The 16,010-nt window shown below is 41.2% G+C and overlaps 3 protein-coding genes across 10 annotated transcripts in view; 2 read left to right on the top strand and 1 right to left on the bottom strand.

Annotated features, from left to right (window-relative positions):
• ncoa7b (nuclear receptor coactivator 7b) overlaps nt 1-7,928 on the top strand; it is a 21,253-nt gene extending 13,325 nt beyond the window's left edge. For 2 of the 3 annotated variants that reach the window (XM_085431794.1, XM_085431793.1), the window contains exons 7-17: nt 1,250-1,375; nt 1,706-1,890; nt 2,409-2,563; nt 3,302-3,865; nt 3,950-4,121; nt 4,281-4,428; nt 4,572-4,697; nt 4,815-4,967; nt 5,800-5,895; nt 5,996-6,069; nt 6,199-7,928. In XM_085431794.1, coding sequence (XP_085287920.1) covers nt 1,250-1,375; nt 1,706-1,890; nt 2,409-2,563; nt 3,302-3,865; nt 3,950-4,121; nt 4,281-4,428; nt 4,572-4,697; nt 4,815-4,967; nt 5,800-5,895; nt 5,996-6,069; nt 6,199-6,334 — 1,935 coding nt within the window. In that variant the 3' untranslated portion in view covers nt 6,335-7,928. The remainder of the gene's footprint in view (nt 1-1,249; nt 1,376-1,705; nt 1,891-2,408; nt 2,564-3,301; nt 3,866-3,949; nt 4,122-4,280; nt 4,429-4,571; nt 4,698-4,814; nt 4,968-5,799; nt 5,896-5,995; nt 6,070-6,198) is intronic. The other variant, XM_085431795.1, reaches the window with a different exon arrangement.
• The window catches only part of LOC146691818 (cilia- and flagella-associated protein 45-like), a 17,739-nt gene extending 1,729 nt beyond the window's left edge, over nt 1-16,010 (bottom strand). The window contains exons 1-12 of one of the 6 annotated variants that reach the window (XM_085431797.1): nt 15,945-16,010; nt 15,674-15,781; nt 14,911-15,020; nt 14,489-14,633; nt 14,221-14,391; nt 13,950-14,128; nt 13,667-13,796; nt 13,422-13,568; nt 13,230-13,343; nt 12,933-13,126; nt 12,614-12,838; nt 12,368-12,512 (exon numbers count right to left, since the gene is read on the bottom strand). In XM_085431797.1, coding sequence (XP_085287923.1) covers nt 12,401-12,512; nt 12,614-12,838; nt 12,933-13,126; nt 13,230-13,343; nt 13,422-13,568; nt 13,667-13,796; nt 13,950-14,128; nt 14,221-14,391; nt 14,489-14,633; nt 14,911-15,020; nt 15,674-15,781; nt 15,945-15,947 — 1,638 coding nt within the window. In that variant the 5' untranslated portion in view covers nt 15,948-16,010 and the 3' untranslated portion in view covers nt 12,368-12,400. Of the gene's footprint in view, nt 1-12,367; nt 12,513-12,613; nt 12,839-12,932; nt 13,127-13,229; nt 13,344-13,421; nt 13,569-13,666; nt 13,797-13,949; nt 14,129-14,220; nt 14,392-14,488; nt 14,634-14,910; nt 15,021-15,673; nt 15,785-15,944 lie in introns of those variants that run through there. The other 5 variants (XM_085431796.1, XM_085431798.1, XM_085431799.1 and 2 more) reach the window with 5 other exon arrangements.
• Nucleotides 8,849-11,845, top strand: LOC146691819 (adenosine 5'-monophosphoramidase HINT3-like). The gene is made up of 5 exons (XM_085431803.1): nt 8,849-9,008; nt 10,141-10,258; nt 10,464-10,533; nt 11,097-11,223; nt 11,407-11,845. The coding sequence occupies exons 1-5, from the start codon at nt 8,898-8,900 to the stop codon at nt 11,515-11,517; spliced, it is 537 nt and encodes a 178-aa protein (XP_085287929.1). The 5' UTR covers nt 8,849-8,897; the 3' UTR covers nt 11,518-11,845.

Raw genomic sequence — 16,010 nt, 5'->3', positions numbered from 1 at the left:
TCTGAGCACAGATTTTCACATTTAATGCATTGAGTCCTGTCACTCAAATAGTTAGTGAACCAGGAGACAGCATGTCTAGACAGCCCCAAAGAAAGAAGCCTATGCTTCAAAATGACGTGATCCACAGTGTCGAAAGCTTTTGACAGGTCGATAAAGAGAGAAGCGCAGTGCTGTTTTTTATCCAGAGCAACAAGTATGTCATTTATCACTTTTGTGGCAGCCGTAACAGCACTATGCTGTTTTCTAAACCCAGATTGCATTTTTGAGAGAACTTCATTAGAGTACAAGAACTCTTTTAATTGCTCACTGACGAGAGACTCAAGGACTTTTGCCAAGACACACAAGTTTGATATTGGCCTGTAATTAGTCAGAATGGCTGGGTTGCCTCCTTTTAATATTGGCGTAACAAAAGCAGACTTCCAAACAAGTGGAATTTCTTTAGTTTGGATTGAAAGATTAAAAAGGATCATAAGAGGTTGTGCAATGTAATCAGCTGCTATTTTCAGAAAATAGGGCTCTATTAAGTCTGGCCCTGGGGTTTTCCTGTCATCTAAGGCTTTAAGAGCTTTATGCACTTCCTGGACAGAAAAAGGAGAAAAATCAAAAAGCTCCCCAAAATATGTTTGGGGTTCTGTACAGGGAGTCATGGGGGCTGATCCAACAGAGTTAAATAAAAAAAACCAGTAGCTACGAAGTGCTTGTTAAAGCTATTTAAGACCTCAGTTCTGTCATAAACTGGGACAGAATCTTTTAAAATGAATTTTGGAAGAGCCTGTGATATTTTATTTATAGATAAGGACTTAATTACTTTCCAAAATTTCTGAGGGTTATTGAGGTTTTCTGTAGTAACAGATAAATAGTATTCTGACTTAGCCTTCTTGATAAGTGTCGTGCATTTGTTTCTTAATTTCCTAAAGTCTAACCAGTCAGTCAGGGAATCATTGTTCCTAGCTTTTGCCCATGCCACATTGCGCTGATGGATGGACTCTGATAATTCCGATGAAAACCAAGGGTTCTCCCGTCCCTTGACCCTAAATTTTCTGGCAGGTGCATGCTTATTTAAAATCTTCATAAAAATTCCTTTAAAATAAGCCCAAGCCAGATGGATGTCTGGTATCAGACTCAAATTCAAAGATTGTGTTCTTGACTTATGTACAGTATATCCTTATGTTTGTACCTTTGAAACAAGCCGTACTAAATAAAAGCACAACATTAATCTCTCTGATCTCTGCCTTTCAACATCTTTCAGTATGGCGTTCCAAACTGTAGGTCAGCAACGGCCCTTCGCCGCGAGCTCTCCCCAAGCTCTGAGGACGAGAGTCCATTAACGGTCAAATTCATAAAAATGAGCTGCAAGTACTTCACTGATGGCATGGTAAGAAGGAAAATTCATACTGGGTTAACAAGCAGAAATGTCCAAACTGGTGAATTATTGCATCTCATGTATGAAGTTAGACTTATTTTAATTTTTTATAATTCCACACTGGGGGAAATTTCCTTGTTACAGCAGCACAAGGAACAGTAAAAAAAGGGGAATTAAAGATGTAGTAGAAAACAATGGTGTACAAAACAAGACAAAATACTACACTATATACAGATGGTTACTATATAAAGTAAAATGCAATTGGAAACATCAATATTTAGTTTTGTCTTTGATCAAATTGTCACCATCTTGCTGCCTCTTTGTGCATTTTGATTTTTCCAGGGTGTTGTTGGAGGCGTGTTAATTGTGACGCCCAACAACATCATGTTTGATCCGCACAAGTCGGACCCCCTGGTGATCGAGCACGGCTGTGAGGAATACGGCCTCATCTGCCCAATGGGGGAGGTCGTCTCTGTAGCGCTGTACGACGACGTGTCGCGCATGAAGCTCAAGGACGCTCTGCCATCGTAAGACCTCTCTCCGTGTCACTTGCCACATTTCCTCCTTCGCTAACCGTTCCTCTCAACTCGATTCTTATTCCTCCTTTTTTGTTCCTCCTTCCCGTTTCTGTTTTATGAGAAATAAACTGCAAACTAAGATATTACGAGCCCTTCAAGCTTTTCAACGTGTTTCCTAACATGCTCCTGAGATTGTCATCTTAGCTTTGTTTCACTCTTTCCTCCATAGCTGTTAATCAAAACTCTCTCCAGTGCAAGATCAGACTTTTTACTTTCCCATTTTCACCTTTTTTGTTCTGTTTAAGCTTTAAGTTGCTGTTTCACATCACATTTACTACTTTTAAGTTGTATACCACATTAATTTCTGTTGGGCATTTTTCTTTTTTCTTTTGTTTTCCCATTTCTTTTTTTTTCTTTTTTTTTTTTTTTCCCCCCGCAATTCTGTTTGTTTGTTTGTTTGTTTGTTTGTTTGTTTTTTTCCTCATTCTTAATTGCGGTGTGTGTGGTGCCACACCGTGAACTCACAGAGACCTACCCCAGGATCTGTGTCCTGTGTACAGGCCCGGAGAGTGGGAACAGCTGCCATCAGAGCAGGAACTAAACCCCTTCAGTCGCTATGAAGCTCTGAATCCCAAACAACCAATAGTTCTGGATGACATTGAATCAACCCTTTCTGAAACTGGTAGGATATGAAGTTTGTGTTTGTGGTCCACTTGTGGTTGCTTTTTTGTCTGCTTTTATGGTTAACACAAGCTACTTTTCGTTAGCTAGCCCATTAATGAAAGGCAGCTTGCGAATCTTGAAATCCAAACCTGAGACCAAATATTAATTTATTTTCAACGATGCTCAGTTGACATTAAAAGGCTCAAAGTGTGGGGGGAAAAAAATACAAAATTCCCCACACCACCAGCATCATCCTAAACTGTTGACACAAGGCAGGATGGATTCACGGTATCGTATTGATTACACCAAATTCTGACCCTGCCATGCAAAAGAAATTGGGATTGGAAAAATGTTGCCTGGTCTGATTAGTCTCCAGTCTTTTGCTGAGCTTGTTTGTCTCTTTTTAGCTGACAGGAGTAGCACCAGGTGTGGTCTTCTGCTGCTGTAGCTCCTGACTTCAAAGATGCGTGGCCATTCTCCTCAAGACATTTTCATTTTCACCCAGAGAACCGCTGCTCATTGGATACTTTCTTTTTTCATTTGCCGTAAACCCAAGAGAGTGTCTATATGTCTATGTGAACTGAGCCTCTACCATGTGATTGCTTTTTTTTAGATATTTTCTAATCAAGAAATTAAGGATTTTACTACCCGTACTGCTTTACTAATGTTGAAGTATAAGGAGGGGGGTTGTAGTTGGGGCATTTGACACTGATTTCTGACATATGCTAAATTTAATCAAAACCTCTTTTGATAACAGTGAGTACAGTGGGCGAACAGACAGAGAAGTCTCCATCAGATGAAGGCTTTACCGAGCTGGAGCCAACTGTCAACGGGAGCACAGACGAGGCAGAGGGGACATCCTGCAGAACACTCGACAGACACCAACATGAACTCCTAGGACAGAGTCCAGGCCAGGGAGACCATAAGAACCAAACTCAAGGGAAGCTGGATGATGAGGAAGACGAAGGTGTTGCTCAGAACACCTCCATCGAGGATGGAGAGTCGATACAGTCCTCCTCAGAGGCTGAAAAACAGGGTGACTTGCATAATAAACCTACAAACCAGATGGTAACTGAAACCAAAGACGCAAACTGTGAAGGAACTGAAAAGCTGCTAAACGGTGTTGATGATAAAATAACAAGTGCACCAGTGGACCAAATCAGGAGGCAAAGTCTGAAGCAGGCTTCAGAGGTTGATGAGACGTCTGGCCCAGACAGACCAGCAGAGGAGGACGAACTCAGTGAGGAGGAGAGGCAGAAGAAAACCTATGAGTTGGAGATGAAATCCTGGCTACTGAAGAGAATGCAAGCTCCAATAGAAGGTACAAGATTTCAGACTTCGATGGGACTAAAATAAAGTTTCAGCATGAAATAGCTAAACTCTTTATTTTCTCCATACCTTGCAGACATGCTTTTCTCATCAGAGGAGAAGAGCAAAAACCCACCAATGTTCCTCTGCTTCAAAGTTGGGAAGCCAATGCGGAAGTCCTTTGCCACCTGCATGACCTCTAGCCCCGCCCACTCATTCGGGGGCCGGGAAAAGCAGCCAGAATATTGGTTTGCTGTGCCACAGGAAAGGTATATTTAAATGTTTTATATAATCCTAGTGCCAGTTAAATGCTGCAAAAATAACTGTGATGTAAGCTGTGTTGAAGGGGCATTGGTTTACTAATGGTATATTTGCGGCTACACTAGTCGGCAGTCTCCTGATTTCGTGTGTGTGTGTGTCTGCGGTAGGGTGGACGATCTGTATGCCTTCTTCGTTCAGTGGTCCCCAGACGTGTACGGGAAGGAGGCTCGAGAGCAGGGCTTCGTTGTGGTGGAGAAGGATGAGCTGGACATGATTGATAATTTCTTCAGCGACCCTGCATCTTGCAGCTGGGAGGTATGCTCGGGCCTCCAGCTCACCTCACCTCATCTATTTTCTTTTTCAAGCTAACACTACAGTGGTGTTTTGCCTTTTTCAGCATTTTAAAAGCACCTTTGTCTTGCAATCATTTCTGTTCTGTTTGTGTACTTGTGCGCTAGATTATCACCCTTGATGAGGCTAAACGTAGGCAGAGTTTTGGCAGTATCGATGTAGACTTCTCTATGGATGCACTCCCCATGCTCATTGATACAAGTGATCTGCTGCAGGATACACACATTGAGAAGGTAATCTTCAAATATCCAGACATGCGGCTGCTTTCTGAACACTTTAACATCTCACTTGGTGAAAGGAATTTAAGGAAATTCAGTTTTTCAGGGCTAATGGTGTGTACGTTTCCCCAGCTGGCCTGTCGTTTGCCTGCCCGTGTGCAGGGCTATCCATGGAGACTGGCCTACAGCACAGAGAAACATGGGACCAGTCTGAAGACTCTGTATAGGAACCTTGCAGATGTTGACAGTCCTGTGCTGCTGGCCATCAAAGACATGGATAACCAGGTAGACATAGTCATCATAGATGTGAATTGTTTAAATAACTGTGAGCTTTAGGAACGTGACATCAGCATTAGGTGAACAGAATATGAGACATCGGGAGGTGAGTAACTTCAGATGGTTTGACTCCTAAGCACAGTGTTGTTGGCTTGTGTTTTATTGCCTGTATAGATTCATATCTGTTAACCCTCAAGCTGACAGTGACAGTCACATCATCTTAGCGTTTTAAAACCAAACCAGTGGACACTGCATACTCATATGGTTTAGAGCTACTGAGTCTATAAAGTCAGCAGAAGAGTGTTTGATGAGGTCATAGTTTTCACTTCCACTTCATTTTGAAACAAGGGGCCCCCTGCTGGCCAATATAAAGAGTGCAGTTTTAAGGCATTACTGCATCACTCTGTTACTTTCCAGACTTTGCCTATCTTCTTATATGGTTTAACACTTTACGCAGGCCACCTGGAGTTATTTTATAACTTTGGGTGTAAAATTGCAAAATAATTCTCATCTTTCAGGAACCATTTGAATTTTCTCTTTTGCCCAAAATGCTTGAGGAGTTATAATAATGAGAAGCACACATGGGAAAAATCTAGGCGGAGCTGGTTTTTCTGTCTGCATTCAGACCGCAGTACCTTGTGAATGATTTGTGCTATTGCGATGCACCAAATTTCTCCATGAAGCTCGTCTGCTCTGCTTTTCGAAGCGTTTGATTTTTGTGGGTTAAGACTAATTTCAAATGTACTAATTTGATTTATGCTATGGCCTGAGAGAGTGGAATCTGTGTGATTATTAGTCGTAAGGAAACTTGATTTCAAATCTAATCTGACTCTCGTCACAGATCTTTGGGGCATTTTCAACTCATCCTTTCAGAGTGAGCGAGCACTGCTATGGCACAGGAGAGACCTTCCTCTACAGCTTCTGTCCTGAAATCAAGGTTTGCGTCCAATCAGTTCACAAGCTCACTCTGGTTAGTTCACCCTTAATCACTAAAAAGATCTCAGTAGCGACTGTGCTGCTTTGCTACTTGCTTTCAGGTGTACCGCTGGACAGGGGAGAATTCCTACTTTGTGAAAGGCAATACCGATTCACTGCAGATGGGAGGAGGAGGGTATGTACAGCTACCTTAGTTTCAATTCAAGCATCAAGTTGTCTCAATAATCTAAATCCTTGGGACAGAAGAGTAGAGACAGTAGAGGGTTTGATAGTTGTCAGTAATCAGCACTGCCTTCCTCTGCAGTGGTCAGCTGGGTCTGTGGCTGGACGCCGAGCTGTACCGAGGGACCACCACCAAATGTGCCACCTTTAACAACCAGCCACTGTCCTCCCAGCAGGACTTTAACATCCACAGTCTGGAGGTCTGGACCTTCGAGTAAACCCATCTTCTCAAACTACATTCACTCTCCCTAAAACCTTTAACATCACCCATTTCTATTATGCACCACTTGGAGGCAAACCTAGCTACCCACAAATGACGCTAAATGTTATGTGAATGAAGTTCAGAAGCCCCTCGTGGAGCCATGTTGACCGCCGGCCGCGCTGTGTCTTCTGTAGCCTGTTTTTGAAGTGAGTGTATTCAGCAGGTAGGCTGGCGAGTTTGTCTGGGTCACCGTCCGTTCAGAGGTGAAGATGTAAGAAAATGTTTTTTGCTCTTGGTTCATTGGCTGCCTTAGACATCAGACAAAGCCTCCAGCTTCCCCCAGCATGCAGACTGCCTTACCACCATAAGCTTGTGAGGAGAGATTGAAGGTGAGGATAGCTGCTTTTTGTCTTTTTCTCTTTGTTTGTTTTGACCCATGTTGCTGTGAGGGCTAAAGAAGCCAATCTGCTGACGATACTATTGAGGTGATCCCTATAAGAGCTGATTTTTAAGTCTGCGTGAAAGAAAAAGGAGTCCGACAATACCACGTGTCTATTTGTTAATAAATAATTGTTAATATAATTTGTATTTTGGGGAATGTACAGATGTGTGTACTGAAAATACTTAGTGGCTTTTTTTTTGCTTTTTTTTTCAAATGTTCAAATCACTCGCCATCAAATTCAGTTTGGCTGGAATTGTTTACAGTGAAAGAGTTCACTTTCTGTGAAGGACATCTTGTGAACGCTGTCTTTATCTTTTTATTTTGAGTTTGTTCATGTGAAATGAGTGAATTCCTCACAACTGCGCACAATGTTGGCATTCCCTGTGTCCAGTCCAAAAACCGCTGACGGAGCCAGGAAACACTTGCAGTGACCAAATATGTTCTGTTTAATTAAATAATTTCATATTTGTCGTGCGCTCGTCTTATTTTATAAATATATTTTTGCATTCTGTTTTTACAAAGAATGTTTGCTTTATTTTTCCTTTTTTTTTTTTTTTTTCTCTCTCTCTCTCTCTCTCTCTCTGTTGACTTTTGCCAGTATTGAATTCCTGCCTCTAAATGCGTAATGTAGACTCTTATTTGTGGTCTGTGTTGTTCAGAGACTTGCAGCCTGTAGAAGTTTAACATGATGTCACTTTGCACTGCAGGATAAATTGATGGCCCGTGCTGTGTTGTACCCTGAAGCTTTTCTACAATGTAAAATTGTTACTGAATGTCACTACAGGAGGGAGTCCAGCCTCCTTAAAAAGGGATGGGAAAGGGATACACTTTTTTTTTCAATGCACATTGATATGCCACTAACTAAACAATCAGATCTACTAACACAGGGTGAAAATGTCCATTTGCGCCCTCTGTATCTGACACAGGCTTGTAGTGCATGAATATGCAATACTGCAAACATCTGACACCACTGACAACGATCCCTGCCGTACTAGTCACTATAACGCTGGTTAGCGCTTCATGTTGAATTGAGCTTGGTTGTCGTCGGCTGTTCAGTGTTGTAGCTGTGAAGTATTATTTCTTGTGAATCCAAAACTGCTGTGTTCTGTGATATCATGATCTATTTATTGTGTTGTCACTGCAACTACATTTAAAATTAAATGTTAAATATATACAAATAAAATATTGGCAGTGTGTGGTTTATATCTTCCACCTCTTCAACAATCAGTGATTATTAAAGAAGATGAAACACTTGGAGCTTTTCAAGCTTGTGTCATGTTTTAGACTCATTCTCATCCTAATCACACACTATGTATTAAAACACAATATTAACCATAATTGTTTTAGTCGTACCTTTTTGGATTGCAGTTTAAGAATTCTCAATTATTTTGGTAGGTCAGAAGCAGCTTTTTTGGAAGTCAGTCATAATTTACATTGTGTTAAACATTCTTTAAGAATTGTGAATATTAAAATAAAATTATGTTGAAATATAGTCCCGATCAAAAGTTTAAGACCACCTGAAAATTGCAAAAAATCCTATTTTGCATGGTTGGATGGATAATAACACTGCTTCACTGCAGCAACATCAGGTAATCTCCATATACGGATTCCTGGCTTTAAGTTTTTGATCTACTGCAGAATATTTTTAAGGGTGTTATCTACTATAAAAAACCATGCCAGCAAAATCTCCAAGTTTTTCTGTTTTATCCTGTTACTTTGACACAAAGGCATCTGCTGTGATGCTTACACATCTGATAAAGTGGCAGCTTAATTTTTTTTATACACAGCCTACAAACTCAGTGCAAACTAACTGCAGAGAAATAGTCAAATAATTTTGAATTAAATATTCTTAATTTACAAGGCTTAGAGGGTTCTTTCGACAGGACATATCCTAGATAAATGGACAAAATTATAATATTTCTGACTGACTCAAAATGGAACAAAATCGAATCGGGACCTTGTGAATCAGCTGTAGAAATCAGTGACGATAGTAGTGCCTGCCCGACTGCCTTCATTTCCACAATGTTTATTAGGAGGGCAGAGTTCTCAGAAAAGCATTGAGTAACCTCTCTGCACGTCATAGAAGATCTTCGGAAAGTGTTCAGGAAACGCAACAGAGAGACCGTCCTCAGGCAACATGGAGGACACAGCGACCAACTGGTCAAACTCAGATGTAAATTATGTTGAAACGTGTATTTTCTGTTTAATAGCGAACAAAAAAGACGAAAACACAAAGATAATAAAAGAGGTGAGATGCTTTTTTTTTTTTTATCCCATGTAGAGCGATACAGGTGTTATAGGAGGAAACTGTACCCGGAAGTTGCGGATCCGAGGTTTTGATATACTATTAAACACACACATAGTTAGTTGGAGATTTTAGCACTTGACGGCAGATGAAGTTTAAAGCGTATGGCAAATCAGCTATTTAATAGAAGAAACAGACTACAGCAGGGAAACCGCGGGGGCGGCATTTCACGACGAGAGCTGTTTTGCAACTCTGAGCCAAAACAAATAAAACTGTATGAAACAGGGCATTTAGAGCAGTCTGAGCTCTTTTGGCTGTTTGTAGTGTGAGCACCCACCAGCCCAGACAGGTAAAAACCTGTCATGTGACAGAAAATAAAGAAAAGCACAACAGGTCCACTCTAAAGTGTGTAAATCTAAAAATGCACTTTGTTTAAATCCAGATGCTTTAACACCTGCAAATCACCAAAACGTTAAAGGGTCCCTGCGCAGGCACAGGTCCATGCATGACTTCTTATTTGGTTGAGGACTGGTTACATCTTAAGTAATGATAATACATTTATTATTTATATGCACCTTTCAAGACACTCGCGGACCCCTTACAATGCCGAGGCAAAGAGAGTAGCCAAGCATCAAAAGATTTTAAGGCTGGTTTTAAGTGGTGGGTTTCTCTTCATCTATGTGCAGCTAAATTAATAGTTCAAAGTCTCCGCACACCTGAATGAGTGACAGGTGGAAAAGTTCCATGACAATTTAAATCTAATTCCCACACGCTGCCTCGCTTACTGCAAATACATTTAAGCCTCAGTGTTTCAGTCAGTCTGACATTCATCAGGTATGTGTAATAATGTATCTACTCAGAAAAAGTGAGTAAAATAATAACAATAATAATAATGCTGTATATTTTAAAACTGAGTCCCACTGCCACCTTTTCATGTACTGTGCAGAGTGGGAGTTTGTGTCCGGGGTTTCCTGGTTCTTTTATGTGCACAGCTGGAGTAGCGCTACCGCCTCCAATAGAAAGAGTGCCTCGACACGGTACTTTCTGATCCACCAGGGAAATATACTGTACTGAGTCTTGATAGTGCTGCATTCACAGCTTGAATGACTCTTTCATTTTTCTGCCCCGACTACAGACTAAAGACCTGGTGTGTTTCAGCGACATTTTCCCAGGTGCGCCTCACCACTACCTGGTTGTTCCCAGAGAGCACATACCCAGCTGCTTCTCACTGCACAAAGGACACATTGATCTAGGTCAGTTAGTCCTCTGTCAACTTACCATACTATCTCCTAACACTGTGGCTATCCTGTCGTCACTACTGCTGCAAGTTTTCCTTTAAATACTTTAAACTAGACTATTACTGCTGGTACTATAGACTTCTGATACTCTTATTTTTCCAACTATTTGAGATTATCAAAACTATATCACATAACCCATAAGAAATCATGTCTCCAATAGTTGAAAGGATGGCTAAACTGGGGAAAGATGTGCTCCACGCCCAAGGGATTACTGACATGGCGGATATAAGGTTGGTGGAGACGGTTCTTGGAAGTACCGGAAAAAATATTCATACTAGTAAAAAGGCAAAGTCTGCAAACTCAAGTTCTCTCGTGGGCATTCAGGAATCATTTACAGTGGACACCCATTTTTCATCCATCCATCCTTGCATTCATCCATGCATACATCCACCCACTCACAGGGCTAAAGCACAGAGACGGACGATCATTCACGTTCACGCTCATATGAGGTTAATCAGCGATCCAAAATTGGCCGTAGTTTTGAATACGAGTGTGAAGTAAAATCCTGCAGTTTCTGCTGGGTGCATTGTAGCTGCCCGAAGCCAAAACTCAGTAAAAATCTTACTTTTAACATTAAATTAAAAAAGCTACAGTGTATCTTAAAAAATGATATTAAAGGGAGGGTGGATGAATCTTTTGCTTTAAGTAACTGCATAAGTAATCTTCGTGCTAATGTAATCTATATAATTATAGTTTAACATGGAGTGAGGGGTCTAGTTGCTCTGTTGTTTGTAAGCGTTTCATCCCTGCTCTGGGCGGCTGAATTTCAGTGCTGATGTGTTTTTCTCCACAGGCTGGGGTTCCACCAGCCGCCCTTCATTTCAGTAGGTCACCTCCACCTCCACGTGCTCGCCCCAGCCAGCCAGATCTCAAAGTACATGTTGTATAAGTTCACTCCAGAAACCAACTATTTTGTTACTGTGAGTACTGCAGGCGACTTCTTTCCTCATTCTGTTTTTTTTTTTTCTTTGATTTTCTTTATTAGTTTTCTTACACTACAATAACTAAACCACTGCAGCGGTTTCCATGCAGTCACTGTTTTTATCAGGCTACTTCTGTTACTTCACATTTGAACTGATAAACTCATAATTTCCCCTTTGCAGGAAGAAGTTTTACGCAAGCGTCTTGAAAGTATCTCCCCACCACTCCGGTGTCATTATTTAGAGAACTGCAAGTTATTTCAGTGCATCAATTGTGCTCAGACTGGACTTTAGATCAGAGCAGGGAAACAAAACCAAAAAATCTCAGAAGAATCGCTGAGGCAGAATGAAGACTGGAGACACTTTTGAAATGCCTTTGTAATTGTTTAGAGCGATATTTACCACTTTAATATTCATTAGCAGTGACTGACCTCTGCACGGGCCAGTGCAATATAGAAAATTAACGGTCAGATTTTATCTATAGTGTTTTGTGCTCGTGCACTGTAACAGTGTCGTTTTTGAATGAATGCACGTGGGAAATGAATTGTACTTTTATCATAAGAAGAGACAAGACTGATTCCACTAAGTATTTTTTAAAATAAAATTATTTATTTAAATAACATTATTGAGAGTTTTCTATTACTGACAGTCACTGTAAAGAAGAAAAATGTGTGGAGATACTGTTGCCTCTGTATTGGATGTGTGTCTGCTTGTTTGTAATGATATTAAAAAATAAACAGTTTTTTAAATAAAATAAAAAATCATTCATGGAGAACCCTTTAATAAACTAATAATTAAGGTAATTAAGTTTTAAGGCCAGTGTTGTGACTTTCTAATGTTAATTATTTTAGTACAGTGTCATAATCCTGGTAATCCTCACTGGCAGATATGTGTGTATAGATAAATATAGATTCATCAAGTTGCTGGATACATCACAGATCTTGGTTAATATTGACACGATAGCGTCACACAGTTGATGCAGATGTGTAGGCTGTACACCCATCTTGCGAACGTCCCCCCATCCCAAAACCTCCCAGTGAATGAACGGGACACGACTCAAATGCAGATATTACACAAAAATAAAACCTACAAACTGTATCAGTGAGCCAGAGTTGGAGGGCATAGACCAATGATCATACACCTCTGAGAGTGAAATATGACTTTAATCCAACATATTTTAACTTAGAGTAGTAATTGAAACTACTGTTTCAATTATGGAGCTATACAAAATGAGTCCCTGGGCCTTTCTCTCCACTTCACAACAGTATTTTTCACCAAGCCCTATAACCCTGCACACAGATATGCACATTAGGTTCATTCATTATATCCAGTAAACCTGATATATGACAATCATGCCTGAATATTACTACAGTAACCTGCTCATGCTTACCTGAGCTCCTTTAGTTTCTTTTCCTTTATCTCATTCAGGCGCATCTGTCGCTGCTGGGCTTCCTCCAGCAGTTTGTCAGCCTCCCCGAACCCCTCTCTATGCTCAGCTTTGGCAAGCTTCTTGCGCTCATTCACCTGCTGCCTGACGGCCTCAGCGTGGCGCAGCACTTTCTGACGTTGCCTCTCCTGCTGCTCCTTTTCTTTGGCCTCTGCTTCCTTCTGAGCCCTGTGTGGAGGAAAAATAGCAATTTCATGCAAAAACGTGCAGAAAATGCACACTGAGGTGGGAAAAACAAACAAAAGCCCCCCAACTTTCTTACTTCAGCATCCGATCAAACTCTTCCTTCTTTATGGTGGCCTGCACTGTCTGGTAGTGCTGTTTGCTGTGAACTTGCTCCAGCCGAGCAGCCCCCAGCATCGCCTCCTGCTGTGCTTTCCTCACGGCCTGCTCTCTGTTTTTCTCCCTCCATTTCTTTTGTAACTCTTCTTGATGCCGATGGGCACAGAGTTCATCCTTTTTAAAATCCGCAGAAACACCAGCACAAGTGGCCGAGAACAGTTAAAAGTCATATTAATCCACCTGTAATAAGGTTAACGCTTCAAAAACAATTTCTGACCTGCTCTGCCTTATAGTTTCGATCTTTTTCTTGCTGGGCCCTCAGCTTAGCAATCTCCATCTCCTTCTCTTTCCTTATCCGCTTTTGCTCTGCTTCACGTTCCGCGTCCCTCGCCTGCAAAAACAATAAAATATCAGCAGAGAACAAACATCTGTAGCCGATCTACAGAGTTCAGTTGCTTTTCCAGCTGACCTGTTTCTTTTTAATGTATTCCATGGCTTTAATGTCCGCCAGCTTCTCCTCCTTCATCCTCTGCTCCTTGACTCGGAGGGTCTCAGCATTGATGCGCATGATCTCCTCCTGCATACGCTGCTGCTCCATCCTATTCTTCTCTTTAGCCTGGAACAAAGCAGCCGGTCAGAGATGAAACTGACTCCCGTACACTGCACTGTGTTCACGTTAGTGAGTTTAAGTCTGCACATGGGCCGTGTGTGCACCTTGAGGTCATCCTTTTCCATCTTCTTCTGGTTCTCCTTTATTTGCTGTTTCTCTTGCTCTCTCATCTTTCTCTCATTTTCCTTTTCCTCTAGATGTTTCTGAATTTGTTCTAAAAGTTGCGCTCTTCCTCTGAAATGTAACACACACAAACAGAGTGACAGATCTCCTAATGGCCTCCTTTTTGGATCAGATAAAGTGCATAATTTAACGTCTTCCCATCCTTGGAGTTATTTTAAGAATATATAAAGCATTTGGTGAAGAAAAAAAAGGTGCTCTCTTTACTCGTTCCTGTGCTGTTTCCTCAGCTCGTCGATCTTCCTTTCAGTCTCCAGACCCTTTTGGCGCTTTGCCTCCATCACCGCATCCAGGCGCCTCTCCTCCTCTTCCATCTCTGCCTGGATCTGCTTCTTCTCCTCCAGCTGAGCATTGATTGTGGCTTGACATTGAGCATTCAGAATAAGCTGAGGGAGTGACAAAAACAGAAGCATTTATATGTGTGTGAATTGACACCGCCTTTGTTTTCTTCATCCACATACTCCCAGCCAATTCCTACCGTGTTCAGCCTTTTGATTTCCTCTTCTTGCTCCATCCTTAAAGCGTTAGACTGCTCCAGCAAGCTCTGTGAACGTTTCCGGGCCTCTTGCTCGAGCTCAGTCAGGGCCTTGTTGTTCTTACGGGACAGATCTGCTGCCTGGATCTGCTGCTTCCTTTCCTCTGCGGATTTCTGGGGAGCCATCATATAGATATCATATTGCAAAATCACAGGAACGAGCCTCTTGTGTTAATGTCCAAGAAAACATCATCAGAGCCATGAATCCTACCGTTTCCTCTTCCTCCTTTCTCTGATAAGCCTGGTGAAAAGCCTCTCTCTCCTCCTTGAGGTTAGCCTGGGATGCTAAAATGATGCGTTTATACTTAGCTGACGGGAGAAAGACTGACTTTCCCAAAGGACTGTTAAGTGGGATTCTGGCATAACGACAGGAGGAATTATGTTGTGGTGAGGATGTCCATTTTGGGTTAAAACATCATTATCATCATGACATTTGTTTTTAAAAAAATCTAATTGTCTCTCTAAATCACTTGAAACGATACCAGGTCATACATTAATGGAAAACTGTTAGGTGCACCATTGTTTTTTTTTTAATTCATATTAAATGTAATCAAATTGCTTCCATTTCCATGTTTTAAAAATGTGCATTATGCTTTTTAAACCAGCGGAGAAACTCAACAGGTTTGGGACTACCTGAGATTGCGGATGAGGTCTTTAGAGATGATTTGAATGGTGTCTTTGTCTTTTTTGATCTTTGACGGAGCTTCCTCACAAGGATCGTCTTCACAAAGCTGTGATGATATCTTAGCAGTTGTTAGTTGATAAAAACCCGCAAAATAGCACCATAATTAGTGAACTCAACACACAAGTATTTTCAGTTTTCTTTTTGGGTTTTCTTTTTTCTTACTTGTGATATCCACTCACTGGCCACTTCATTAGGTTCATTTGCTCATTAATCCAAATATCTTATCAGCCAATCACTTGGCAGCAACTCAGACACTAGGTACACTGTCTCCTTAATACTGTCTGGACATCAATTAAATGCCACAGCCCACCTGAGTAGTTCTGCTGACCATCTCCAACCCCTTATTGACAACAGTGTAACCATCTTCTAATCGCTGCTTCCAACAGGATAACACACCATGTCACAAAACTCACATCATCTCAGGCTGGTTTCTTGAATATGACAGTGAGTTCACTCTACTCCAATGCCTCCACAGTCACGAAATCTCACCTTTGAGATTCTTATGGTGGATGTACAGTCAATAGATCAGCAGTAACTATGTAATGCTATTATGCCAATATGGAGCAAAAATCTGAGTAATGTTTCCAGCGCCTTGTTGAAAATTTAAGGTAATTCAGAGGGCAAAAAGCGGTGCTAATAAACTGCACCTAATAAATTGGCCGGTGAGTGTAGTTAAGATGTGACATTTCACTCTGTGAGAGTAACACTCACCGGGTCTGGGCTCCCAAAGAGGATGTCGTCATCATCCACCTGAGAGCATGGGCACAGTGGGCGGTAGCAGCTGCTAAAAGAGCTAGCTCTGGAACTGGACGGATGTCTCTGCTGGCATTGAAAACAACAGTGGATGAATATACAGGGACTTTTTCTAGCGTTAAATACAGACTTTATAGAATAGTATCTTTTGCATTTAAAAAACAGGATCTAGCATCTAAGGCAATATGAAAATTGGCTTGTCAGTGCTCGCTGTAACATATAGACTTACCATGATCTGCCGTTAACAAAGTCCAGGCAACGGAAAATAAATGTTTCTAAGATTATCCAGTTTTAA

This window comes from Copadichromis virginalis, linkage group LG15 (genome assembly GCF_057382275.1).
Source record: "Copadichromis virginalis isolate Kocher_CV1m ecotype Utaka linkage group LG15, C_Virginalis_male_GT1.1, whole genome shotgun sequence".
Taxonomy (NCBI): Eukaryota; Metazoa; Chordata; class Actinopteri; order Cichliformes; family Cichlidae; genus Copadichromis; species Copadichromis virginalis.
Note: the sequence above shows the minus strand (reverse complement) of the source record. Positions and strands in the feature narration are given on the sequence as shown.

What these genes read in the sequence shown, in the direction of transcription:
- LOC146691819 (XM_085431803.1), top strand. Translation starts at nt 8,898, where the DNA reads ATGGAGGACACAGCGACCAACTGGTCAAACTCAGATGTAAATTATGTT. An exon ending in ACACAAAGATAATAAAAGAG is followed by an intron (nt 9,009 to 10,140) that starts GTGAGATGCTTT and finishes CCCCGACTACAG; the next exon opens with ACTAAAGACCTGGTGTGTTT. An exon ending in AAACCAACTATTTTGTTACT is followed by an intron (nt 11,224 to 11,406) that starts GTGAGTACTGCA and finishes TCCCCTTTGCAG; the next exon opens with GAAGAAGTTTTACGCAAGCG.